This window comes from Choloepus didactylus, chromosome 12 (genome assembly GCF_015220235.1).
Source record: "Choloepus didactylus isolate mChoDid1 chromosome 12, mChoDid1.pri, whole genome shotgun sequence".
Classification (NCBI taxonomy): domain Eukaryota; kingdom Metazoa; phylum Chordata; class Mammalia; order Pilosa; family Megalonychidae; genus Choloepus; species Choloepus didactylus.
In genome coordinates this window covers 94434731-94461623 of record NC_051318.1, presented here as the reverse complement: position 1 = coordinate 94461623, position 26893 = coordinate 94434731, and the positions used below count along the sequence as shown (strand labels likewise).

Here is a 26893-nt window from a genome sequence, read left to right as displayed (position 1 = left end):
TCATCTCCTTTTGCATCCCCCTTTTGGTCAAGAAGATACTCTCAGTCCCACGATGCCGTGTCTGCATTCATCCCCGTGTTTGCCCATTTTTTAATTGAATTGTTTTTGTTGTTGAGTTGTAGGCGTTCTTTATATATTCTGATGTTAAACCCTTATCAGATGTATGGTTTCCAAATATTTTCACCCATTTTATTGGTTGCCTTTTCACTTTATGATAATGTCCTTGTATGCACAAAAGATTGTAATTTTGACAGAATCCAATATATCTATTTTTTCTTTTGTTTCTCGTGCTTTTGGCGTAAAGTCTAAAAATCCATTACCTAATACATGGTCCTCTAAGAATTCTATAGTTTTACTTCTTATGTTTAGGTCTTTGATCCATTTTGAATTGTTTTTTATATGGTGTGAGATAAAGTCTCCACTTTCATTCTTTTGTATGTGGATATCTGGTTTTCCCAGCACCTTTTGTTGAAAGGGCTGTTCCTTCCCCCCATTTAGTGGACTTGGCACCCTGGTCAAAAATCAGCTGGCCATAGATGTGTGGGTTGCTTGTTTTAATTTTAAAGTCACCTTTCTTTCTACATCACAATTTTGCCTCAGAATACTTTAGTTTTCAAAATGTTTGATATATGTTATATTAAACAGGACCGTGTTGTACAGCTTGTACTAATGTGGGTTCTCTCAAAGACTTTTAATTCCTAGCATTATTTCTAAATCTGTCTTCCATTCAGCATCATGTGGGGAATCACTAATATTTAAAAATATGCAAATATGTGCCTTCTGTGTCTACTTTGAGAATTTTGTGTCCCCAGCAGCACCTCTGTCTTACAGGTAGCAAATTGTATGCCTCTAGAAGTCGCATTTAGGTGGGATAGGGAAGGGATTGTGGTGAATTCAATGCCTGCCCCATCTGTACATGTCCAGGGGATTGTTGTCATGCTGAATTGTGGGTCTGTTGTTGCCAAATCTTCCACTCTTGTAAGAGAAGCTGAAGATTCAAATTTTTATGTGAAATCTTAAAGATTTCTCCTCTGTTCTAGATATTTCTCCAGAAAGGAGAGTCTAATTGTATTTTAATATATTAAACACTCTGAGAATTCCTACAGTAAACAAATCCGTCTAAGAATCTGTACACATTAGTCTGGCCTAACAAGCTCTTTACCAGTTGACTCCAGCCTACCATTCACTGGTGTCAGAAAGAAAGTGCTGGATGCTTTCCCCTTTCTGTTGTTTACTTAGGCTTTTCCCTTAGTTTGGAATTTCCCCATGTTGTTGACCTCATCCCTCATTCAATTCATTTTTTCTCTGGCTTTCTAGTCTGTATTTCTATGATAATATGTGGTACCTCTGTCAGATAATTATGATCTTGATTATAGTTGTTCATGGATTGGATCTTTTTCATTAAACTGGAACCTCCTTTGCAGACAGGACCTGTGCTCAATCTATACCATGCAGCTAGCACAATGTCTAGCCGATATGTAGTAGATGCTGAATGAGTGATTGAGCATTTAAACGCAGGTAGGTAGGAACTAAGCTGGGAGTTGTGGAGATACAGGAGTTATCTAACTGGTTTTTGTATCTCTAGTCACCTTTAAGCTTCCCAGACTGTATCATTGTTCTTGTTGTACTTTTCTTCATATAATAACTCTGAATCTCCATTGCATGTAAAATGAAGTCTGTACTCTGTACTGTTATATTCAACACCTTCCATGGTTTAGCTCCAATTCTCCTTTATAGTTCATCTCCCACTATTCCTTATTTTATGCTCTGCCTTCCAGCCAAATCTGATCACTCTTGTGGTCAGACCCTTTGGTGACTTTGCTCACCTATTCACTTCTGATACTTTATTCCCCTATTGAAATCTGGGTAGCCCTCATGGCTCAGCTTAGAGCTGTTTCCTTCATTTGGGCCATTTCTGAACTCTTACAATGGAAGAAATAGTGTTCTCCTGTCTGGTCTTGGCACATCATGGCTCTCTTATTGAACATTAAAATTTATCTTGTTTTGGAGTTATGAATGTACTTTTTTATTTTGCTGACTGGGGTCAGGGGGCCTTATACTCAGTGCTTTTCATATATTAAGTATTTAATGTTTTTTTTTTTAAATTAGGCTATGATATAGGATGTCCATTGATTCTATATTTGTAAAAAAATAAATATTTAAAAACATGTACTGTATATTCAAATATATAGAAAATAGTCTGGAAGGATATATTTATTGTGCCAAGATGTTAACTGGGGGATTATAGCTATTTTAAAATGTCTGGGTTTGTCTATATTAAAAATGTTCATATAATGAGTGTATTTTATGTTTCTAATTAAGAAAAAACTGCTTATAATTTTAAAAGATTGTTAAATTTAATAATTTTTGATCCTTGTGATTTTAAGTAAACAAAATATTTTCAGTAAAAACAAATAGTAAAATTTGCTGAAGTACTATATACATCTGGTTTTAAATATGAAATTCACATGCTGTTCCATTAGAAATAAAGAATTGTAGTAAGATTATTATTTGGATAAAATGATATTAAAACGGGTTGTAATGGTATTAAGTGACAATAAACTTAAAAAAATATCTAAAATACTCAGGTGGGATTAATGTGACTTTGTTTTTCCAGTGGGTTTGGAAGAAATGGGCAGGGTTAATAGTGATGGAGTCATTGATGGGAGCCGAGGGTAAATAGTAGTTCTTTTCTGTAAATGTAATAATTTATGTAAATATGAGGTAGTGTTATTTTTTTATCTTACATTTGGAAAAAAAGAAATCTAAATACTTAAATTTTTTCCTTTCTTTAGGAATCAAGGAAGGACTGAGGTAAGATCATTTATAGAAAATTTTATTTAACACAGATTTATTTTACTATGTATTAATAATAGAAAAGAAAGGGTGTTGTGTGCATCCTGGAAAACCCCACATCAAATGAGTGGCTGATGATCAGGAATACGTAAGGACATAACCACCCTTGTGTAAATGGACTCCATTCTAGTTGCTCATTCTCAATATCCCCTCTTTGGATATTATGAAGCTTAGTATTACTTCAATAATACCTTAGTTATTATTTCAGTGTGACAAAGGCATTTGATTTGGAGTTTTGAGGGCTTTAGATTTTGGCTCATTAAGTCTAGAGCATAATTTGTAGTACCTAGCACATAGTAGATAAATATTTGATAAATATTTCATAATCTTCCTAGGTGGTTAAGAGATTAGTAATTTTATGTTTATAAATCTTTTTTAATGTAAAATTTACTCTTTTTTGGGGGGAGATCTTGTATATAGTAAAAATCATTTTAAACCTTGATTTTGAATTGGCAGTATAAATATTTAATTGTATTCATTAAAATATTCAGAAATAGAACATCACCATGTACTCATACTCATATAATACATACATGTACTCAAGTAGTCATTAAAACCTAAGGAAGAAATATGTCCTGTGTTTATGAAGGTGTTTAAGCTTTTCAGAGTAAATAGCTCACTTCCGCCCTCCCAACCGTAATAGCTTTCTTAATATTCTTAAAATTTTCATTCATTCAGCAAATACTGTTTCCTACTACATACCAGGCACTTTACTAGGTTTTAAGGCTATAAAGGCAACCAGACATAATCCTTTGACCTCAAAGACCTTAGGAAAAAATAATTTTTTTCCTCTTCTGGATATAGTTTCTTCAGCCACAGACCAGAGAAAATATTTGATGGCTGTCTCTCTTTATAATGATATATTAGCCCCATTGGCTTGGCAGATGGAAATAGGTTCTCTTTTTATGACTAAGTATGTAATTTATTGATAACATTTTTTTTAAAATGTTTAATAAAATGCCTGGAAATACTCAAAGTTTTAAAAAAAAGTATTTTGATTTATAATCAGAATTTCTGTATCGATACTTTGAAGACAAAAGTCTATTGTGATAAGCTCTGGTTAATGTTTCTATTAGGTGTCATTTACTTTGAATGAAGATCTTGCAAATATTCATGATATTGGAGGAAAACCAGCTTCAGTCAGTGCTCCCAGAGAACATCCATTTGTCTTGCAAAGTGTTGGAGGACAGACATTAACAGTATTTACTGAGAGCTCATCAGGTAATTGGGAATGGAGTAATTTAATGCTACTTCTGTACATGTTGTATAGATTTACTGTCTCAGCACAGACACCAGTTTGGTTTTTTTCAGTTCGTTACCAAAGCTGTCCCACCTAATATTGTCTATCTCTACTGTTCATATCATGCTGCTTCTCTGCTCTGTATACTTGCTTTAATTAATGAAATTTTGGCCTTTACTCGATAAGGGCTTAGTTTCCACTTTGGCTATAAAGAAATAGAACAAAGCAGATGGAAAAGTGTGCATCAAGATGTTGAAGAAACAGTGTTCTGAGCTTTGCCAAGATAAGGTCATCCTTGACTATTTTGGTAAATTGTTATTCAGCAACTATAAGATGTGTTTAGAAAAATACTGCTTAATATTAGGGAATATTTTAGTCTGATTTTTTGCTGTTGTATGCTTCTATATGAAGAGGGCCCTTTTATTACACAAAGATTGACTGCTTTTAATTGGTATCAACTTCCAAGAAGCTCTGTGTATAGTTTTTAAATTGTATGTGTTTGCTATGGGGTAGTGTAACAGTTCAGTAAATCAGGAGCAAGTGTTTCAGTTTGTGAATTAAATACAGCTGGAACTTCTTTGCACCATACATTCAGCATAAGCCTATGTTTAGCATGAGTATATGTTTATTTTTATTGTTTCCTGGTTTTGTGTCTTTCACTGAATTTCGAGTATTGCTACTGAAGCAGCAGGCCAATTCAGTTTAACAGATTTAAACAGTTGAACTAATTTTCTCATAGCAGATTGAGAAAGTTTATTGGTTATGTAAAAGAAAAAGCCATGATTTTGTTGTATCTCATCAAAGATTTAAAAGAAAGGTATAAGAAATTATAGTATGTTAAAAGCATCATTGTTTAAAACAAAAGGAATATTCTCAGATAAATTTTGTGTGGCATCATGAATTACCATTTGCTACATAAATTGGTATAAAAATTAGTATTTTTTTTCTTGGATATATAATCTAACAAAATGGTAAATTGTAAGTTTTCCATCCTGTAGTTTAAGATAAAAGATTTGTTTCATTGCATTATTCTGATGCTATAATACTTTGTAGTGTAGTAATATGGGAAGTAGAAAATGTGAATGTAATAATAGCTTCAGCATATGTATTTTATGTAGGAGAGTATTCATTCATTCATTCAACAAATATTGTATGCTGTGTTGTACAGAGTATAGTAAGGGCACATCCAAGGAATCTGAAATTTGTTTTGCAATTGATGGAATGTAATAAGACGTGTTAAACCTGTGAGATTTTCTCTGCTATAATGGTTGTCCCTGGAATGAAAAAAGGAGTGGCACGAAAATGGTAAAAAGGAGGCAGAGCCTTGATAAAAGTTTGAGGGAGGGAAATTTGAACTTCCTTTGTAGAAAAAGGTACTCTATTTCAGGTTTTTTTTTTTTTTTTTTTTTTTTACATCTTATTAATTATTAAGTGGCTTATTTTTCCAAGGCATGACTTATTGCTGGCACTTAAAAGACAGTAATTTGGAAAGCAAAGAGGTTTGTTATCCTCAGAGTTAATCTTCCATTTTTAATCTTTTGAATCCTTTGATTATTATATTCATTTTGAACATTTTGTGTTGAACATTTTCTAGTTAGACTGTACCCCAAACTGATATTATAAGGGTTATCTTGGCAGACATATGGAAGAGGATCAAGATTGTCTGTCACTCTTGTTCTGAAGTTTGGACAATGTGTTCTTGCTTTGTAGAACTGGATAATACAAATGCAGGTCTAAGTAGCTGTTAGATGGTGTACACTGTAACAGAATTTTTTGCTTCTTTATCCCATTGATCATTTCTATTTCATGTCATGGTTCTCTGACTCTTTGTACATTTCTGTGCCTTAATTTTCTCATTTATAAAATGAAGATAATAATTATTTACATTTATCTATAAATGAAGATGAATATATTTAAAACACTTAGAACAATACTCAGTACTTAGTAAATGCTCAATAAATATTGACTGTTATTTTTACTATTACTCATATTAGATCTTATTTTTAAACTCTTTAGGTGTCAAATTTATTTTAAGGCATATGCATGCATTTTAGCTAAATTGGATATATTTCACATAATAAAATTCAACTAATATGGATTTTTATGTTCAGAGTTTCTTGATTGCCTGGATGACTGAGAGAAAGTTTTAATTGTTTATTTCTTTTTCTGAAGAACCTTATGGCATTGCTGTTTTTAGTCATCAAAGTAGCAATTCTACAATAGGGTTCCTTGGATCAGTAGGTAGACCCCTGGACAGCAGGGGTCTGGGACTGCCATTCCATATTTAAAATGCTAGCTGTATGTTTTTCTATAGGACAGTACCATAACTTTCATTGAGGGAGTTTGTGTCCTGAAAGAGTCACTCCTCTCGTGTTACCTTGCTTGGTCATGAAACTTGCCAAAATGTAAGTGACTAAGCCATTTATCCTGCATTGACATATATGTGAGGCAGGCATAATTTTGAATATTTTTCCATTTGTCCTCAAGCATAGAACTGTACTTGCTTATTTTATATATATAAACTACTTTTCTAGACTTTTCATTTCTTTTTAATAGTACACGGTATATAAAATGTAGATGTTGTAGGAAAATTTGAATCTGATTTGACTTTAGTGTGCTAACTTTAGTTTTTAATAACTTTATTCTTTCTGTTAATAAGCTTTTCCTGTCTTTTGAGAGGCCCCTTTCTGAGATAGTTTTTGTGATTATTGAATTCTATATATTTGGGTATCTTTGGGGGGGTGGAGTTAGAGAGGGGGACTATGATAGGTGTGTTTTAGAGTGTGTCTTTGTTTTCTAGGCTGCTTTGATAAATACCAAAAATGGGTTGTTAAAACAACGCAGATTTATTGTCCCATGGTTTTGGAGGCTGGAAGTCTTGTTTCCTACCAGGTTGGTAGTGTTCTGGCTGGCTGGCAGTCCTTGGTTTACTGGGGGTACCGATTTGTAAATATTGTGTCCCCCAGAAAAAGCCACATTCTTTGATGCAATCTTGTGGGGGCAGACATATTAGTGTTAAGATGGAACCTTTGGGATTAGGTTGTTTCCATGGAGATGTGACCCACCCAATTCTAGGTGATAACTCTGATTAGATAATTTCCATGGAAGTGTGACCCCATCCATTCAGCATGGACTTTGATTAGTTTACTAGAGCCCTATATAAGAGCTCAGACAGAAGGAGCTTGCTGCTGCAGCTGAGGGACACATTTTAAAGAAGGCCGTTGAAAGCTGATATTTTGGAGAGCGCCATTTTTAAATGCAACCTGGGAGCAAGCAGATGCTAGACACATGCCTTCCCAGCTAACAGATTTTCAGGATGCCAGTGGCCTTTCTCTGGTGAAGGTATCCTATTGTTGATGCCTTACCTTGGACACTTTATGGCCTTCAGACTGTAACTTTGTAACCAAATAAACCCCCTTTGTAAATGCCAGTTCATTTCTGGTGTTCTGCAAAATGGCAGCATTAGCAAACCGGAACACTGGGCTTTCCTGCCGCATGACGATGTCCTCCCATTTCTCTTCCAATTCTGCTGTCTTCTGGCTTCCAGACTCTTCCCAGGGCTTTCTCTTTATAAGACCCCTAGTAATAGTATTAACACCCATCCTGATTCAGTTGGTTACAGTTTAGTTAGCTCAAATTTTCTACTTTAAGTGGTCACACCCCCAGGAATCAATTAAGAGCACTCACCAGCACCACCGCCTAACTCAATCCACCACACAATGCTTTCCCCTTAATTACAAACATCTGCATTTCATTAGTATTTTATGAGTCCAGTTAATTGGCTTCTAGTGTAAAATCCCTCTCTGAGAGAACATGTTTTATTTTAAAGGCTATTTTGGATTAGCACTTCTTGCATCCCCACATTTCTCTGTGAAATTCTAAATGATCTGTTTCTCTATTAGGTATTTTCATGTGGATTTCTATTATCTCTTACCCTTCTCTCTATAGAAATACCTCATGTGGTTTGCCTTTATTATTTACTCCCTTGCATCTTCAGTTATGTATTTTTATGTACTATATCACCATAACTATATAGATAACTTATAATTTCTTCTATCTCTGGCACCTCTACTTTGTTCAGACTTAGATTTTCTTCTTTATAGCTGCCAATTCTAGACTAAAAGTTGTTGTTCATTCATCTGCCCAACAGATATGTTTGGTGTTAGCCTTGTGCCAGAATAAGACTAGACTCTTGTCCAGTGGGGCAACTGGTATGTGAAAAAATAATTGCTACAGTAAGTGCTCTAACGAAGCTACCTAAAAGAGGAAAAAAGGGTACACACTTTGCCTGATGGAAATGGGAAAGGCTTCAAAAGTGGAGATAATATTTGAGCTGGACCTTGAAGTATATGAATAAGTGTGCCTGAATAGTAGGGAAGAAAATGAAGCCTTCAGATGTCCACTCGTCGCAAGAACAGGTGTCCCACTCATCGCTTTGCTTTCTCCTACCTGTTATATTCTGTCATACGGATCTAAAATCCGTTGAATAGTCCTGGCTAAATCAGTGCAAAAAAGCTTAGTTACAAACTTCATAGTTTATTTTAGAGATGAAAAATGTATGAACTGGGACAAAAGGAGTGGAAAAGAGGGATCATGTTCTCGAGATATTGGAGGTTAATTTTGTGACAGCTTTGGGTGATGGGTTGGCAGTGGAGGAGTTGGAAGAATGAGAAGTCTAGAATGGTTTCCAGGCTTTTCTGGCTTGAGAATCTCGATGGTTGGTGAGATCATTATTGAGTTATGAAATGTTGGAAGAATTGGGCAGGTTTAGAGGTGATAAAAACAGTGTGGCCCTTTTGGCTCTTGTTTTCAGTTATTCAATTCAGCAAATTGATATCTGTGCCTACTTTCTGCAGGCTCTCTTTTAGGCTTAGGATACAACATGAGTAAAATTTCTGCCTTCATGGTGCTTAATGTTGGGTGAGGGGAGGCAGGAGCAAACTATAAACATAATAAGTCAGTTATATTGCAGGTCAGAAGATGATCAGTTTCCCAGGAAAAAGGCAGAGCCTGGAAGGTGGGACCAGGAGTACTAGGCTGAGGGTGGGGCTTGCAGTTTTAAATAGTGTGATCATCGTGGTGGGATTTGAACATGGCTTGAAGAGGTGAAAGAGTTAGCCATTGTGGAGTTATTTAGCTACCTAGAGGTTTTCAAGGGAGAGGGCACAGTAAGGACAAATGCCTAAGGTGGGAACGAGCCTGACAAGCTCCAGGAGTCACAGGGAGGTCAGTTACGGGTGATGTTGACAAGCAGGCGGTAAGAGTAGTAGGGAGCCAGACGGTAGAGGAAGGGGGTTTATGGTGGCAGATCACGAAGGGATTTGTAAGCCATCATAAGGACTTTGGATTTTACTCTGAGTGAAATGGAGAGCCGCTTGGAGGATTTTGAAAAGAATAGTGATATGATCTTATTTACATTTTAAAGCATGACTCTGGCTGATAGGTTAGTAGGGACAAGTATGGAAACAGGAGGCTGTTGCAGTAATCCAGGGAGAGACGACGGAGGCTTAGCCCAGAAGCGGTAACAGTGACAAATGTCCAGTCTCTCATCTGACTTCCAGTCACACATATCTTGAGGTCTCCTAGTGGACAATCTACTTGTGGATGTCTTATCACCAGAAACAGGGAAGATATGAAATCAAATTCATTTTTTTCATTCCTATATTCTCTTCATATCCATATTTCTGTCAGTGATAATAGCAGTCATCTCTTCTCTTGGCCTTAATTCTTAGCCTCCTGTTTCTCTTACACTCAGTTGTCTTATTTGGTCATTTCTAAATGAAGAAATCACTTATACACAAATCTTTCTTTTTTTTTAAATACACATTTGTTGATACCAGTTAATCTAAAGAAGCTCTTTGAAAACTTCACCATCTTCTCCACCCTCTTGCAGCCTAATCTGATTAATCTTGAAAGATCCATTATTTTCTGTGGTGGCTTCCTGGCACAGCTTCCTCTGCTTTTCCTCTTGTTTTTCCCTCTGCAGGGATGCTATTCCCTTGTCTTACTTTGTGTTTGCCCTTTACAGTCATCCTCATCCTTCCCTTTTGTGCCCTAGCCTATGCTGATTTTTCCTTCATCTGGCTTCCTATGGCAGTCAAGTCTGTATTGTTCTTTTGTCCCTTAATTAACCCTTTTTGGGGGGCCTGCATCTCATACTTATCACCATTGTGCCTGGTATAGGGTTTGTTAGCTTGCAGCAGATGTGCTTGTGAAAGCAAACATGTGTTGAAATAGTTTATTTTCTCCTAAGAAATATTAGTGCTCTGAAGGTGTCACCCCTTGACTGGACAGAATTTCTTTCTTAGAATTGTTCTGAAGTGAGATAGCTTATTAGTGACTCAGATGGCTGGTTTTCTCCCTTCAGAGTTAACTTAAATTTTCCTCAAGACACTTGAGGTTCAAAATTGAATCTTAAATTCCTGTTTCCCACTTTACTTCTTGCTCATTATATTTTTATTTTGGCACTGGTGATTCTTCTGCTGTCTCTTCGCTAATCAGATTAGCTCAGCACTGTGTACTGTGATACTTGGTTAACCACTGCATATATTATAAGAAGACATTTTCCCCAGATAACAGCAGCAGAGATAATTGGAAGTATGTGAGAATTTATTTGGTAGTGGCCTGCCTTCTTTATTTTCAAGCTTGAATCTGGCAACATATATCAGTACACATGTCTTAGAATCTATCAGTTTGTGTTTGAAGAGAATGTTATCACTATGGAAATGCTCTTTGAAGATGCTGAATAACCAGTCGTTTTGAAAACTGAACTGATACAGATGTTACCTGTTTTACATAGTATGGTCCTGCAAATGTAGTGAATGAAGCATAAACATAAGGGGTGTTTTCATTTTTGTTTTAAGTTGAAATTTTTAGTTCTATGGGAAATAGTCACCTGGTGTGTTTCCCCCATTTGTTGAGAATGTCATATCCTATCCATAATTTGAATTAAGCTTTATGTTTAGGTATGTTTGCTTCGTTAGCATTCAGAGTACAGTTGTTTTCTTCTTTGTTGAAATTTTTTCTTCTCACTGCTTTTAAACACAAATTACATGCTGTTTCCTAAATTATCACCATATGCTCATTACTAGTTGCCATGCAACAGGACTAGCTTAGATTTTATTTAGCCTTATCTATCTTAATCGCTATTATTTTCTATTAGTTTAATCAACAGTTCTCAAATGATCTGGTCTTAGGGCCTCTTTACATATTACAGTTAAACATAAATAATGTATCTTTATGGGGGGAAAAACTGCAAAAAAAATAGTGGCATTTTGCAAATCTCACTGGCTTAATAAAAGACAAGCTGGATTCTGATATCTGCTTCTGCATTGTCTGTAGCAATGTGTTGTTTTGATTGAAATATGTGAAGAAAATCTGACCTCTTACTACTATGTAATTGGAAAAGGGAGTGCTTAATAGCCTTTTCAGATAATTGTGGATATTCTTCTTTTGATACTATACCAAAACTCTTCAAGTGGTGGTTTCTTAAAGTTTAATTGCAACATAGATTCTGAAACCTTATCAGTGAAGTATTCATGTGAGATTACATTGAAATCCACTGTCTGTCTTGCACTTTGAATGGATGTTTTACCCACACTTGATTTTGTATCATCACACATCTGTCATTTGGAAAATATTGGTTCACTGAGCTATGCAGTTCTTCTAATTGTTGACATATTTCATTATACAGTATCAAAAATTTGCATTTGTTAACATCACTGATTTCATCAGAAAAGTCTTTAAGTATTGGAGAGCTGTCAGGTTTTTCAAACTACTTTTCACTTGAAAGATTGAATTTTATCAGTGGTAAATACTGTCAGTTGTTTTCTTTGAAAAGATGGTTGTTTCTTCCATTTTGAGAAATATCTGTCAAACACCTGAGTCTAAATAACCATGGTTTGTCTGTTCGTTGTTCTTTCAAGCAAAATGGTCTTCCCTGAAACAAGTGGCTAGTTCAGCTCGCAGCTCAGACAGTCACACAGGTGCTTTTCTTGGAGACAGTCACCCTGTGTTGGTACCCAGCAGAAGTGCTTCAGGCAGACTTCCTGTTTGGTGTCACAGAATATTAAGAAGACGTATACTCAAGGGTTGGAATTTAATAAGACATACTTTTACTGTTTCATCAAAGATATTCTTAAGTGAAACTGATTTTTTTTGTTGTTGATTTTTTTTTTTTTTTGCTTCTGGTATATGCAAGGTGGTGTGAATTGGTACCTCACTGCCCTGATTTGTGGTAAGGCACCAGCTGTCTTACCTGTCGTTGCTTTTGTGAAAAAGGCAATTCCTTGTTTTTATGGAAAATAGTTTTGACCTTGTGGACACCCAAATAAACTTGGAGACCCCCGGGAATCCACAGACTGTACTCTGAAGATGGCTGATTCAGTGCGTTGTAATGGAAAAGATTGCAGGTTTCAGTTTTGAGATATTTTGTGATGTGTTGAACCCTTTTAATGACTGTGGTTTGACAAATTCCACTCCCCTCCAGTGCATTTTATAGCAATTAATTGAATGCCTATTTCAGTGTTTTTGGTATTAAGAGTACAGCATATATATATGTGTGTGTGTATATATATACACACACACATATATATATATTTAACTGTACTTGGACCACTGTTAAACCATTTCCTTTAAGTATTTATTTATTACACTTTTGTGGTGGTGTACAACCTGCCTTCACACATGTTATTTAATTCTCTCCACAACCCCATGAAGGAGGGACTTTTAAAATCTCCATTATGCTGCAGAGAGAACAAAAGCCCTAAGAAATTGTGTGACTGGACTCTCTCTATTTTCTCATATTTAGAAATACATATATTTAAAGCATATCTCTTTCTTAAATGAATAAATTTTGCTAGGTCTGCCGGGGTAAGTGCCCTCTTACTGAGCTTTTATTAATTCTTTGGCAAGTCCTGGTTGTCTTTTGGCTCAGTAGCCATCCCCCCCCCCCCCCCCCCGCATGCTGCCATCTCATCCCACCCATCTTAGCAACCATGCCGGCATCGCTAACTCTCCAGTGGAGTGCAGGCAAAGGGCCCTGCAGAAGGAGTGAGGTTTCAGGTTTTTGTTTAGTCCTTTGAGTAACAGCCATGCCATTTAACATTTTGAGTTATGCCAGTTTCAGACAATCTTATACTCATGAGAAAGAACAAACTGAAACAAAATGTATGAACTTAGTGTTTTGTATATATCGAACTGCCACCAAGGTTCATGACTGACTGCGAATGTTCAGCTTTGAATTTTATTGCCAACTGCCTGAGCCTTGTCTACTCTCTGAAAAATTAAACCTAATAACAGAAAATTTTCCTTTATTCAGTGACTGGAAGGGGAATAAAAATGTTTATACTCTTTTCTGTTGTTTAGGCATGCATGCCTAAATATGCAGTTGGTTTATACCTAGCTTTAATAATCTGGTATGTTGTAAGGAGAAGAAAAAGAAAAAAATACAATATAAGGATAATATTAAGGTTTGGAGTCAAAGATTAAATCCATTAAACCATGTGATTTACTCTTCAGTTTTTAATAATGAAATATTTCAAGCCTACAGGAACTGTTGAGAATGGAGTAATCTGTATCCAACAGCCATATTTAATAAGTATTGACATTAACCATATTGTTTAAGGTCTTTTTTTTTTTTTTTTAAGAAAACATTTTACAGCTAATACTTAATTTTTCTTTTTTTCTGGTCCTGCCTCCACCTCCTTTTCCAGAGATAACCATTGTCCCGATGTTAGTGTATATTATTGTTGTGATTTATTGTGACTAGTCCGCAGTTGGCTATGACAGAATCTTTACAACTTAACTGCAGAAAAATCAAGAATATTCTCTGGAGGTGGTTTATGAAGTTACCCAGATTTCTAGCAATTATGGAAGTTGCGTACTTAGTTTGAATAGAGATTTTTCAGGGTAGGGTAAATCTTGGAAAAACTTCTTTTTGTTTCTTCTGTTTAGTATTTACATTTAAAAAAATTGCCTGGAACTGTACCATAATTTAAAAGTAACTATTAATAAGAAACTTAAAAAATTCAGTCCCTTGTTTTTGAGTGAGAAATACCAAATGAAGAGAATAAGGATGAAAGGAGAGGTCTGAATACTGTGTTAGCTTTGCCACCCAGGCATTTTTTATTTTGATAATGTAGTCACTTTTTCTGTATCTATATTGGGTGAAATAATAATCACATGAACAATGTTTTTTGTTTTTTTTTTTCTGAAATATCACTTTTATTAGCTCAATATTCCGTGAATATCCAGGAAGTGCCCTGAGACTCATATATTTGGTCTGGAAATGAAACTTCTGAGCCAGTCAGATGCAGATGAAAACCTATTTGTTTTACTCTTATTTAACTGTACCTGGGTGAATTAGCCCTTAATGTTGTAAATATTTCATTTGTTAATTAACTTCTAAGAGTTGCCAAAAGGGTTTTATTTGAAAAATTGGAGGGAGAAGACTTTGTATTGATTGAGTAGTCCTGGTCTAATGTAACACAGTTTGACTTTTATTGGAAAGCTGGTTGGTTTAACTGCTGCTGATATTTGTGCTACATAAGATGGGGTTTTTGAAAAAACCAACAGGAGTGACCAGAACTGTTCACCTCCCCAGTAAATTGTTGTTGCTCTTCTTCTCACCTCCTCCTTCCCTTTCTCCTCCTCCTCCTTACTCCTTTCTTCCTTTCTTTTCTTTTGTGTTATTCCAGAAGAAATTTGCATGCTTTTAGGAGGCTAGTCTTGCAGTTCATATCTTTATACTGACTTTTTTTTAATTACTGACTTTTTATCTTCTCTTAAGCAATATTTTTTCAGTGCTTAAATGGTGAAAAAAAAATGGCTGTTTTTCCTGTAACATTGTTTATCAGATTACACTTTTAAAACAATTTGGGTGTTTATCTTGACAAAAGCACTTTTCTTACTCTACAGAAGCCCTGACTGAAAAATTTTTAGAACAAAAATATAGTGATTTAAACATGACTTTTTATTGCTCTTGAAAAAGTATTTCCATTTAGAAAGATGTCTTCTCTGCTTCTACTTCTCCCACTTTAATTTGAACTTAATTTTTTAATTTCAAGCTTAATGATTTGCATTTAGTGAAGGGAAAATGCATTCAATATAAAGTTGAAACAATGGCTGACTTCTCACCTATATAGTAATACAGAAGAATTATTTTTGCAGTTTTTTCATGATAATTAAAAGTTTACCAGGAGAGAAATAAATGTCCTTTTCCATTAACCTTGTTTTGAGAACTCTTTTTTTAAAAACTTTTTTTTCCTTGTGGAAGAAGTTTAGACATATATGAAAGTATAGGAATAGTATAGTGAACTCCCATGTACCAGTCATTCAACTTTGTATTATCAGTATATTATCAGTCCTTTTCAGCTGTACCCCAACCATTGCTCTCTGTACCCTGGAGGATTTATTTTAAGGTATATCTCAGACAACATATCATTCCATCCTTTAATTCTTCAATACATGTCTCCATGAAGATTCCTTTAAAAAAAAAAAAAAAAAGTAGCCTCAATGACTCCTAAAAAATTAATTCTAAAATACCATTAGAGATCTAGTCAGTGGGAGCTATTTAATGCTCAAATTCCAATGTTTCCTGTTTTTTTTCCCCTTTAGAAAATTTTCCTTCTTCTGATTTATGGTCCAGCTTTATTTGAAGTCACTGTGCCTTGTACAGTTTACAACCTCTGGCTCTCAGTAAAAGTACTACTGGAAAGATACAGTTCATCAAGTATTGATGTCTTGTGTATGAAGACATGAAGCAGTCTTTCTTCATAACAGTTTTGAGGAATTTGGCTGATAAAGGAGTGACAGAATAGAAAATCATTTTTAGAGGAGTACTGAGCACCGAAAGTCAAACATGTGACAGTACTGGGGGGAAAGTACTTAGGCCGTGTTCATTGACTGTCAGGTTCATTTTTTCAGGTTGTCTCAAGTTAAAGTTGACAGATGCCTTTAGAAAGAAGAAAAAAATCTTGTCAATCCAATATGATGAAACTCTAAGGAACAGAAGGCTTTAAATTTTAAAAGTTACAGTAAAATAGAAGTAGATGGTATAAGAATGGAATAAAAAAACATGGTTAATTTAATATAATTAGTGTGCATAGGGAATGTATTAGTATATGTCAGTATAAACAACAGGTGCATTATATACAGCTTATATGCAAGCCTAAATTTAGAGTATCACTTTCTTACTTGGAAAGTAAAAGAAATTAACCAAAAAGAATAGACAAATTGGTTACATCTAAGTCAAGTTTAAGTTTAAAATAAAGCTCTTAAAAGTTAGGTCAGTTTTTATATCTTTAATACAAAATGCCTTATTAACATTTTTAAGCTCTGAAATAAAACCTCACCACCAACTATTAGAAATAAACATCTGTGGCCTGGCCAGAGGCCAGCACATTCTGAAAAAGTGCTATGTTTGAAAATAAAGTCAGCCAGTCTTTTAACATTTTTCTCAAGAACTCTGTGTATGTATGTGAGTCCACAGTGTCTTGCTTATACTGACCGTGTCATTAGCTATTCCAAAAGAAGAAAAAAGGACCCTATGGACACATACTGTTTTCACATATTTTTTTTTCCCCCTCTTCCCTCTGAAAGAGCCTGTTTTGAGACTATTGTATGGTTTGGAAGTTGTGGCTGAGTCTTCTAGGCATCTCTGATCATAGAGAAAAAAGTTTACCACCTTTTTTTTTGTTTACAGCCTCACTTTCTTTTATATAGTAGGACCTCATTTTACACAATCAATATGTTCCAAGGCCCTTCGCATAAGTTGAAAATCATACATGATCGCCAACCCCATTATCTAATAAGTATTTCTTACATGAACATACCTATCATACATTTTTAAATAAATAAGGCAAATAAACTCTCCAGTAATGATAAGTAAACAAAATTAGTCATAGAAATAATTTTTAAAAATTTGAGTTCTTGCTCTCTCTGCCTTTATTATTATTTTTTTTTTACTGCCAATCCTGTATGCCTGAATTTGCGTGTGTTGAGTTTGTGTAAAATGAGGTCTTGCTATATAACTATGCAGGACTTGATGACTGTGAGGGTTTGGCACATTCTTTCCTCACTGTGTAGCTTGTTATATACCATAGATAATTTCTTGAAAGGAACCCCTTTTGGTGATTTAGAGCCATTCTCAACACTTTTTCTTTGTTTGCTGCTGTGAGGTGAAGGCTAGCCACTGCCTGCCCACGGTACCTCAGCCCTTTCCGTTTCTGGGCACACTGGCCAACTTCTACATCTTAGAATGTCTTTTTGTCTGACAGCTTTCCCTGCTACAAGCTACTCTGCCTGGCTATAAATGCCAGGATATTAAAACTCACCCTGGGAGCAGCCCTCAACCTGTAACTTGACAGGAGCTGGTGGTAAGACCCAGCTCCTTTAAGGCTCAGGTGGGATAACTGCGGCTCGTACTCCTCGCTGTCAGCTCCAGCTTTCCACAGTGGTCCCTGGCTGCATAACACACTCTTTAATTGCTCCTTTCTTTTTCCCCCTCTCACTTCCCCAATTATCTGCTAGTGTTTGCTGAACTTAAAACCTATCTTAGGGTCTGCTTCTGGAGAAATCCAAACCAAGATATAAAGGAAGCTCTAGCTTTCTCTCCTTTATTCAGAAAAGCAAAAATCATGTCTTTATACAAGTAACATTGACCTCCTCCTTACCTTTTTTAAAAATCATGGATCAAATTTGGTATTGTAATCCTGATTAAATTATTTAATACATACTTCACAACTGACCATCCATACTTATACTAACTATTATGTTTGTGGGAGCACATGTGTTTTTTGATCATCAGCCTTCTCTCTTGGTGTCTATGCATCCAAAATATTTTAAACTCTTGTGATTCCTAGGGATGCTGCACATACAGTGTACTTTAATTCTTTTTAGTACTTTAATAGACCCAGATACCAAATTAATGAATAACTGTGATTTAATTTTGTTGAATCAACTAAGAGATTTGGCTCATGGATTTTTTAGAAAAATGTTTTTTCTCCCTGTGCATTGCTTTTCTTAAAAAAAAATTCAGTTTTATTGAGATATATTCATCACCACAATCAATTTTTGAACATTTTCTTTACTCAAAAAAAAAAAAAAGTGAGAAAGAACACTCAAAACATCCCATTCCCCCTATTATTCATTTAATTTTTGTCCCCATTTTTCTACTCATCTGTCCATGCACCGGATAAAGGAAGCCACAAGGTTTTCACAATCACATGGTCACACCATGTAAGCTGTATAGTTATACAGTCATCTTCAAGAATCAGGGCTACTGGGTTGGAGGTTGACAGTTTCAGATGTTTTCTTCTAGCTATTCCAATACACTAAAATCTAAAAAGGGATATCTACATTATGCATACAAATAAGCTCCACAATGACCTCTCAACTCTGTTTGAAATCTCTCAGCCATTGAAACTTTATTTTCTTTCATTTCTCTTCCCCCTTCTAGTCATGAAGGCTTTCTTGATCCCACGATGCTGGGTCTAGACTCATGCCTGGGAGTCAGGTCCCACGTTGCCAGGGAGATTTACAAATTTGGTGTGCATTGCTTTTTTTTTTTTTTTTTTTTTAATTCAATTTTATTCACATACCATACAATCATCCAAAGTGTACAATCAGTTGTTCACAGTACCATCATATAATTGTGCATTCATCACCCCAATCTATTTTTTGAACATTTTCCTTGTACCAGAAAAAGTGAAAATAAGAATAAAAAATAAAAGTAAAGAAAAACACCCAAATCACCACCACCCCCACTCTATATTTTGTTTAGTTTTTTGTCCCCATTTTTCTACTCATCCATCCATACACCGGATAAAGGGAATGTGATACGCGAGGCTTTCACAGTCACACTGTCACCTCTTGTAAGCTACATTGCTATACAGTCATCTTCAAGAGTCAAGGCTACTGGGTTGCAGTTTGATTGTTTCAGGTATTTACTTCTAGCTATTCCGATGCATTAAGACCTAAAAAGGGTTATCTATACAGTACATAAGAATGTCCACCAGAGTGACCCCTCGACTCCATTTGGAATCTCTCAGCCACTGAAACATTATTTCGTTTCATTTTGCTTCAATTCGCATCTCTCTTTTGGTCAAGAAGATGTTCTCGATCCCATGGTGTCAGGTCCAGATTCATTCTTTGGAGTCATATCCTGCGTTGCCAGGGAGATTTACACCCCTGGGAGTCAGCCCATGCAGGGGGGGAGGGCAGTGAGTTCCCCTGTCAAGTTGGCTTAGCTAGAGAGAGAGGGCTAATCTGAGCAACAAAGGAATTCAGGGTGAGACTCTTAGGCACAATTATAAGCAGGTTTAGCCTCTCCTATGCAGTAACGAGCGTCATAAGGTCCATTCCCATGATAGAGGGCTTGGCACATGAAACCGTCAGTCCTCAATGTTTGTGAGAACATCAGCAACAATCCAGGTTAGGAAGCCCAACACCTCTGCATTTTGCCCCAGCTCCTGGGGGGGGGGGGTGGTGCTGCATATATATTTTTATTCTCTGTCCAAATTACTTTGGGATGTGTTGCTATTTCACACTAACCTATGCTAACCTACCAGGTCTCACTTCCTATTAAAAGTTCCATGTAATTATGGTATTTGAACAGACTGTGCTAGTTAAGTTGTTGAGTAAGTATAGATCTTGCACCAACTAAACATCTCTTCCCTTGGTCTCGCATGGAATTTGAAGTTGAAGTTCTAAAATTCAGTCAGTATTGTCCTTTACCCTTTGGTCTGATTTGCCCTAGTCCTAACCACATGTGCTTCATTCACATCTCTAGTTGAAATCTGGATTCTTTTTCAGCTTTTTAAACAGTTGCTATATGTGCTAATACTGACATTCATATCTGCTGAATTTTAGCTCTGAGTTTCAGGTGTCACACGATACCCAGAGTTCAGGGATCTATCAGCTTATACACAAAGGGATCAGCATCTCAGAATGTGGAGTTAGCCATTACAATTCAGGAATAGATGTGACTGCTATAAGAGCTTACAATCTAGGGACTGTTAGAATAAGCATTCCCCTGATAAGCTGTGCTCTAAGGTTCAATTCTGAGTTTATACATTTTAGTTAGTCCATATTGGTGAGGAATTATAGTGTTTGCCTTTGTTTCTGTAGTAGTTCATTCAAAATGCTGTCTACAAGTTCCATTCACCTTGTCGCGTGTCTCACAGCTTCACTCCTTCTCGCAGTAGCTCAATATTTCATTGTACGGTGTGCATTGCTTTTTTTAAAAAAAAATAATATTTTTATTTTTGGAAAAGTGCACAAATTACAAGTTTCTATAGCTTTAATGAATTTTTGCAAAGTAAACACATCCATGTAACTTTCATCGAAATAAAAAGATAAGAACATTATCAGCTGTGCTTTGATTTTGAATTCATGGGCTCTATATTGAGTTTTCCTGAGGATCTCACATATCCTCAGTAACTTTGTTTCCTTCCTAATACAGATTATTTGTTTGTTTTTATACTTTCAGGTGTAGATCTTCCATGGATGCAACCAGTATTGTTTAGAAGTGTTGCAGTATCTGAAACATTCACCTTCTAAAGGACTAATAAGTTTAAAATAACAAACAGAGGGAGTTATGGTTCCAGGATTTATTTTCAATTTTTAATTTTTAAGTTTATTTTCTTTTTCTTTTCCTCCCTTGCTGTCAACCCCCACCCCCCCACACCCCTTTTTTATAGGAAGAAACCATGGTTATGTTTGTGAGACACATAGTCTGGTATACTTACCATTACATGGGTTCCAATTAATTTTTTCTCCCACTTAACATCTTTTAATATTTTTTTCTGACAAGACTTAGAAGCAAGTAAAGTCTTTGTGGAAAGTGAATGTCAGTTGAATCAGTGATGCAGTTAATGTAGTAAAATTACTTTTCATGAATTTTACGGCCTTGAAATGAAATCGTTTCTAATAAATGACATTTTTTCAGCTAATGAGGTACTGTGTATACAGAATATTTTTCCCTTGCAGTTGTCCTCCTGGGTGAACTATATTCTTTATGGAAAAAGCCTGTGGCTTTGAAGTAGTTGTTTCAGAAAGCTGGAGAATATCGAGAAACTGCATTCATGAATGACTAGGGGCTGAAATCAGAAAGGACTGGCGGTGGTAGCTGAGAGAACCATCTTGAAATTGGAAGGCAATTCACAGAGGAATTGGAGAAGTCAAAATGAGGGATAGGGATGAAAAGGGCACGTGGAGCCCCATGGGACTGGAGAGATTGCTCTGAAAGCCCAGTGGGGGCAGCAGCAATGGGAGCAGCAGAGAAGGTTGAGGAAGATTACAGTGCTCAGCCAGAATGGTAACAGCAACAGATACAGGCAGCAGTTAGGGAGAGAAAACAGTGGGATTTTTAGCAGTGACATAAGCCATGAAAAAGCTGATGTGCTCTGAAACTACACCTTGGCTCCCTATTTAAAGTCCTTCTGAACTTCAGTCTTAGGACTTGCTTGGATCTAAGGAATATCAATTTTTTTAATCTAATGAGGTATACTTACTTTGCTTCATTTCTTAGTTGAGTTCTTTCACCCCCTGGCAAATTTATGGTTTGTAGCGCCTGAGCTGCTAGTGTAGTTCATCCTGTTTGTTTCTGGCAGAGCAGTTCTAATGAGGGCTCTTCTGGTTAAAAACATCAGAAATCACTGAAGCTGGTGCAAGAAAAGGAGGACTTATTGTCAAGAATTGAGGTCTCCCAAGATTTCAAGGGGAGGAACAGAAATATATTTTGGCCTCATGAAAGCAGGACTGGAAAGCCTTTCGGAATCCAGGTTCTTCTTACACAATAACTCTGAGCGTTTGTCTCTGCTGTCTCTCTCTATGTCCTCCAGACAAAGAGCTCCATTCCCACATATGCTTCTTTGAGGCTCATCTTGAGAATGCACATATCATTTCACAAAAGAAGAAATGTGAAAGGCCAGTGAATAAATGAAGGAACATTCACACTCACCAGTAATGAAGGAAAAGAAACCAAAATAAAATACCATTTAACCTATCAAATTGACAAAGATTTTTACATATCATAATCTTTAGTATTAGGGAGAGTGTGGCAAAATACGCACACTCACATAGTGATGGTGGAAGCTCGTGCTGGTTTACTCTTTCTAGAAGGCAGTTTGGAGTTGTGATTTGTAATTGCCTTAATATGTGCAAACCTTTTGATCCAAAGGTTCTACTATTAAGATTTATTTTAAAGAGATGTTCATGAATGTTTATAAAGATTTATCCACCAGGAGGATCCTTGAAACTTGAGTTACAGTTGTAAAAAATTGGAAATAACCTAAATATCCATCAATAGGAGTTAGTTAAATGAATTTGATGGCATCACTATAGGAAAGTATACTATTCACTTAAAAAGCTAGTTCTAATACAATATCGTCCTTAATTTGTTGTATACATTTTGTTTGTTATATGTGTAATATACCTATAGATACATAAAAGAGCAGAATAGTCAATACCTAAATGTTGGTAATTATCTCTTATAAACTCCTAGAGGGTAAGAACTTTGGCTTTTATTTATTTCTGCAACCTGGGGTACTTGGCATTTTATAAATGTTCAATCAATGCCAACAAACTGATCAGGATACTTTTTTCCAGCTTCAGTATTTGCTGAGCACTGTGCAAGGTATTTCATATACCTTCTTAGGTTTTGTTTTTAATGGCTAGTGATGCTTTTAGGCCAGGTATTCATTCTAATCAGAGTCTTAATTAATTGTTTACTTCTTACTGCTTTTTCCTTTTCAAAAATGAAAGATTACCAAGAGTGATAAGAGCTAAATATATATGTATGAAATATAGAAGAAATTTGATAGAGTATTCTTTTTCCAGACGTGGTAGAGTTGTGTTTTCTGACCGCATATTCTTTTCTCTCTTCCTGCCAGACAGTGATGATCCTTTGAAATTGGAGTGTGGCAGAATCTCTCTAAATAGAATCCATATATATATATTCCCTGGGTTTGAAAAGTCTCTGAGAAATTTTAAATGTTGTATTTTCATTTTAATGATAAGCTTAACAATTAACGTTTGCGTATTCTAGATCATCTTGATTTCACTGCATACATTTATACAAATGGTTGCATTAGTGCTGTGTGGTATTAAATACCTTGAGTCAATGCGGAAATAACAGGTGCAGACTTAGTACATAAATGCTGCATCATCCCAAGTGATGACCAGATAACGCCACTGAGAGTTAAAGAAAGATGTTAATTTTGCAACAGTTCAAATAAAGATGAGTGGTGAAAAGCTTGAGTTCTTATATTCTATATGGTGAATAGGCTGAAATTCAAATGAACCTCTACCATTAACAGTAACAGCATATTTGATGTAATTATTAATTTAATCAATTTTAAAATTGAATTTTATTGGTTTTCTAGTTTTATTTGTATTTTAATATGTAGATGTGTTAGGTTTCATAGTTGCATGAGCTTTTCATTCTTTCTGCCAGGGACTGTTCTAGGAGGTGGGGATATAGCAGTGAACAAAACAAAGTCTCTGTCCTCATGAAGATTACATTCTGGGGGAGGACGATGAGCATCAAAGGAATAAGTTACGTATATCGGTTAATGTCAGGTTCTCATAAGGGCTACAATGAAAAATATAGCGCAGTAAAGGAGAGTGAAGATGGGCATAGAGAGTGAGGCTGCTATAAAGGCCAGTTAGAGGAGACCTTTCTACAAAGTTGGTGCTTGAGCACAAACCTGAAGGTAGTGAGAAGCCATGCACAGACAGCTGGGGAAGAATGTTCTAGGCACGTGGAACAAAAGTGTAAGGCTCCGAGGCAGAGCTTCCCCACTGGGTTTCAGGGTTGATAAGGGAGCCAGGGTGGCTGCAGAGGAGTGAGCAAGGGTGAGACTCCTAGAGAGGTGGGGCAAGAGCCGTAGGGAATGGCGAGGACTTTGGGTGTTACACTCACTGAGAAAGAAAGACATTGGAGGGTTTTGACTTGGTTGGACTTTGCTTTAAAGGGCTCACTCTAGCTGTACCGAAGAATAGACCAGTGGGGCAAAGTTGGAAGCAAAGAGATCAGTTAGGAGACTAGAGTAGCAGTCCAGAAGAGGTAGCATGTATAAAAATATTTACCCCTATTTATGTTTACATGTATGTAAGCACCACTGTAATAAAAATAATATCAATACTGGGGGTCAGTGAGAATGTTTTCTTTTAAAAGGGGTCCCCTATATTATTATTCAAGGCAGTTATGATAGTATGACGTTTGATTGGGAACCTGAGAATGACTCTGTAGAACAAAATTATGACTGTCCTATAGTTTATGCATCAAAAAAGAGTAGTACATAGATGGCTACTTCAGCCAATAGGATCTTACTGGCTACATTTATGGAATTAGGAGAATATTGTTTAAATAGTAATTTTCTCCCATTATTAGCAGAGGAAGGGACTTCCCTTTTGAACCAGACCATTTCTGAATAGGAGTTGGGGTGGGAGGGCTGTGCATGTGTGTGTGTGTGTGTGTGCTTGATGGTTGTGGAATATTGGTTGGAAGAAAATTCGTGGCTAATAAAGGTAATTCTGACTTGAAAGAATATGACTTTGCTGTACAGAGAAAAGGAGGACATGCTGGGAGAATAAAAATAGATTAAAAGTAGAGGCTGATATACTGGACCAAAGATGTTCTAGGACAAGACATTCAAAAATATTTGGTAATTATTAGCATAAAATGGGGGCCAGCAAACTTTGGCCCGTGGGCTCACCAGCTGATTTAGTAAATGGTTTCACTGGGACACAGCCAAGTCCATTCTTTTATATATTGTCTCTGACTACTTTTGCACTACAGTGGTAGAGTTGAGTAGTTGCTGCCGTAGCGACTGTTTGGCTGGCAAAGCCTAAAATATTTACAACTGGGCCTTCAAGCAAGTTTCCCAACCCCTAGAGTACGGATCCTGGTCATATCACCTAAACTGGTCTTCAGGGAATTTCCTGAGATTCCTTGAAATGGTGAGATCCTTTGAAAAGGGGCCCCAAATTCAAGTAAGTGTGGGAAATGTTGAGTTAAGCAAATTCAAACAGATTTTTTTAAAATTGCAGGACCTTGTAGAGCCTTTAATATGCTGATGTCTAATGTGAATGTTAAAATGGGAAGCTGTGGAATGTGGCAATTTCCAAATTTATTTGATCATTTAAAATTTTCGGGCTGAGGGATCCATTGAAATCGATATCTCCTGGATACAGTATTCTGTAATTTGGGAAACAAAGCTCTCTTGGCCCTTTCCTTTGAATTACATTTTAGAGGTGGAAGAAGTGCTTAAAAATTGTTGGGATCAGGAATGAGAAACTGAACCCAAGCCTGCAGACATGTTTTATTTGGCCTGCATTTTGCTTAATTTTTAGTGACTGTTGATGCTTGTTTTTAATGACTATTGTTGCGTTTGGGCCAGGCATTCGTTCTCCAGATGGCCAGAGTACTAATCGTTTTTCCTTGTTTTATACTCATTGGCTTCACACACTTATTTTACCTGCCTCACCCCTGAAAACATTTGAGCTTGAGACTCCCTAATTTTAGTCCAGTCTCCCTTTGGAGGAAGCAGAATTATTTTGAGAAGTGAGACTAGAGGTTGCTTTCCCGACTCTGTGGCATGGAAAGAAATAGGAAGGAATGAAGAGGTGAGTAAAAAGCAAAGTTACACCTCTTTGGGCACAGGGCAGCATGATAATGTGCTCTATAGTTAATTGCTTTAGGAATCAAGACAGAGCTTTGAAAGAAATAGGTTTAAGTAAATGGGTTTGACTGTGGCAAAGCATTCTAATATTCGTATGTACCACTATGGCAAATAATAAGGAAACTTATTAGAATACTATGGATTTTCCTTTCTCTCTGAAGTTAGAAATTTAATAATAGAAAAAAATTCTTGAGGGATCTGTGTATTTCTGAAGGTTGCCTTACTGGTCTTAGGAATTGAATCATATAGTTTATTCCTTTAGGGAATTTAGAAATTCAATAGGAGAGAATAACAGGATGTTTATATCTCTCCACTATAATTAGGATCAAAGGCATTTGTAGTTCACTATCCAAAAGATTAAGTATAGTGTGTAAACATTCATCATTTGTACAGTTCTTTGCAAAATTCTTTCACAACACACTCACTTGGGCCTCAAGAATTCTGAGAGGAAAGATAAATATCAAGAAATGGGTTGAGCAGATTTATTTTCACCACCTACCATGAGACCGTTATTACAGAGAACCAAAGGCTTTGAAGAGATATATAGTTTTCCTATCCTCAAAGAATTTACAGTTACAAGGGGTAGGAGGGGAAGGGGTACGGTGGGAGCAAAGGAGAAGCAACCCAAATATCCTGGACTGGTGAGAGAGACGTCACTGAGAACCTAGCAGTTGAATTAAAACTTGTTAGGAGTTTGCCTTAAGCAGAGTATTTTGCCTGTTGAGGAAATTGCATGTAAAAGGTTTGAGAGAACCTGATGAATTTGGAACATTGACAGAGTATAAAGGCTGAGGCATGGAGTGACAAGGCTCTGTGTACATATAGGGGAGTGAACCTAGCTATGATGGTGTGTTTTCTTGCTGCCTCTGATAAAGGGCCAGGGTAGCTCCTGGAGGGTTTGAACCCCGGTGGAGATGCCCTGGGCATGTGGAAGATTGGCAGCAATCCCACAGTCCAGGAAGGAGAGGCTGGGGTGTAGGTATCTCAAAGACTGAACTACTGGAACGAAGGTTTGGAGAAAGGTAGGGAGAAGAGAAATCACATTTAATGCCCAGGGTTTGTCAGGCACAGTTATTTAATTTGAGAGACACTCATCCTTTTTTTTTCTTCC

The 26893-nt window shown here is 36.3% G+C and overlaps 1 protein-coding gene across 1 annotated transcript in view; it reads left to right on the top strand.

The window, feature by feature from the left end:
• GTF2F2 (general transcription factor IIF subunit 2) overlaps nucleotides 1-26893 on the top strand; it is a 229870-nt gene that overhangs the window by 28254 nt on the left and 174723 nt on the right. Inside the window, exons 3-4 of the mRNA XM_037799715.1 lie at nucleotides 2796-2814; nucleotides 3933-4077. Of these exons, the coding sequence (XP_037655643.1) occupies nucleotides 2796-2814; nucleotides 3933-4077 (164 nt within the window). The remainder of the gene's footprint in view (nucleotides 1-2795; nucleotides 2815-3932; nucleotides 4078-26893) is intronic.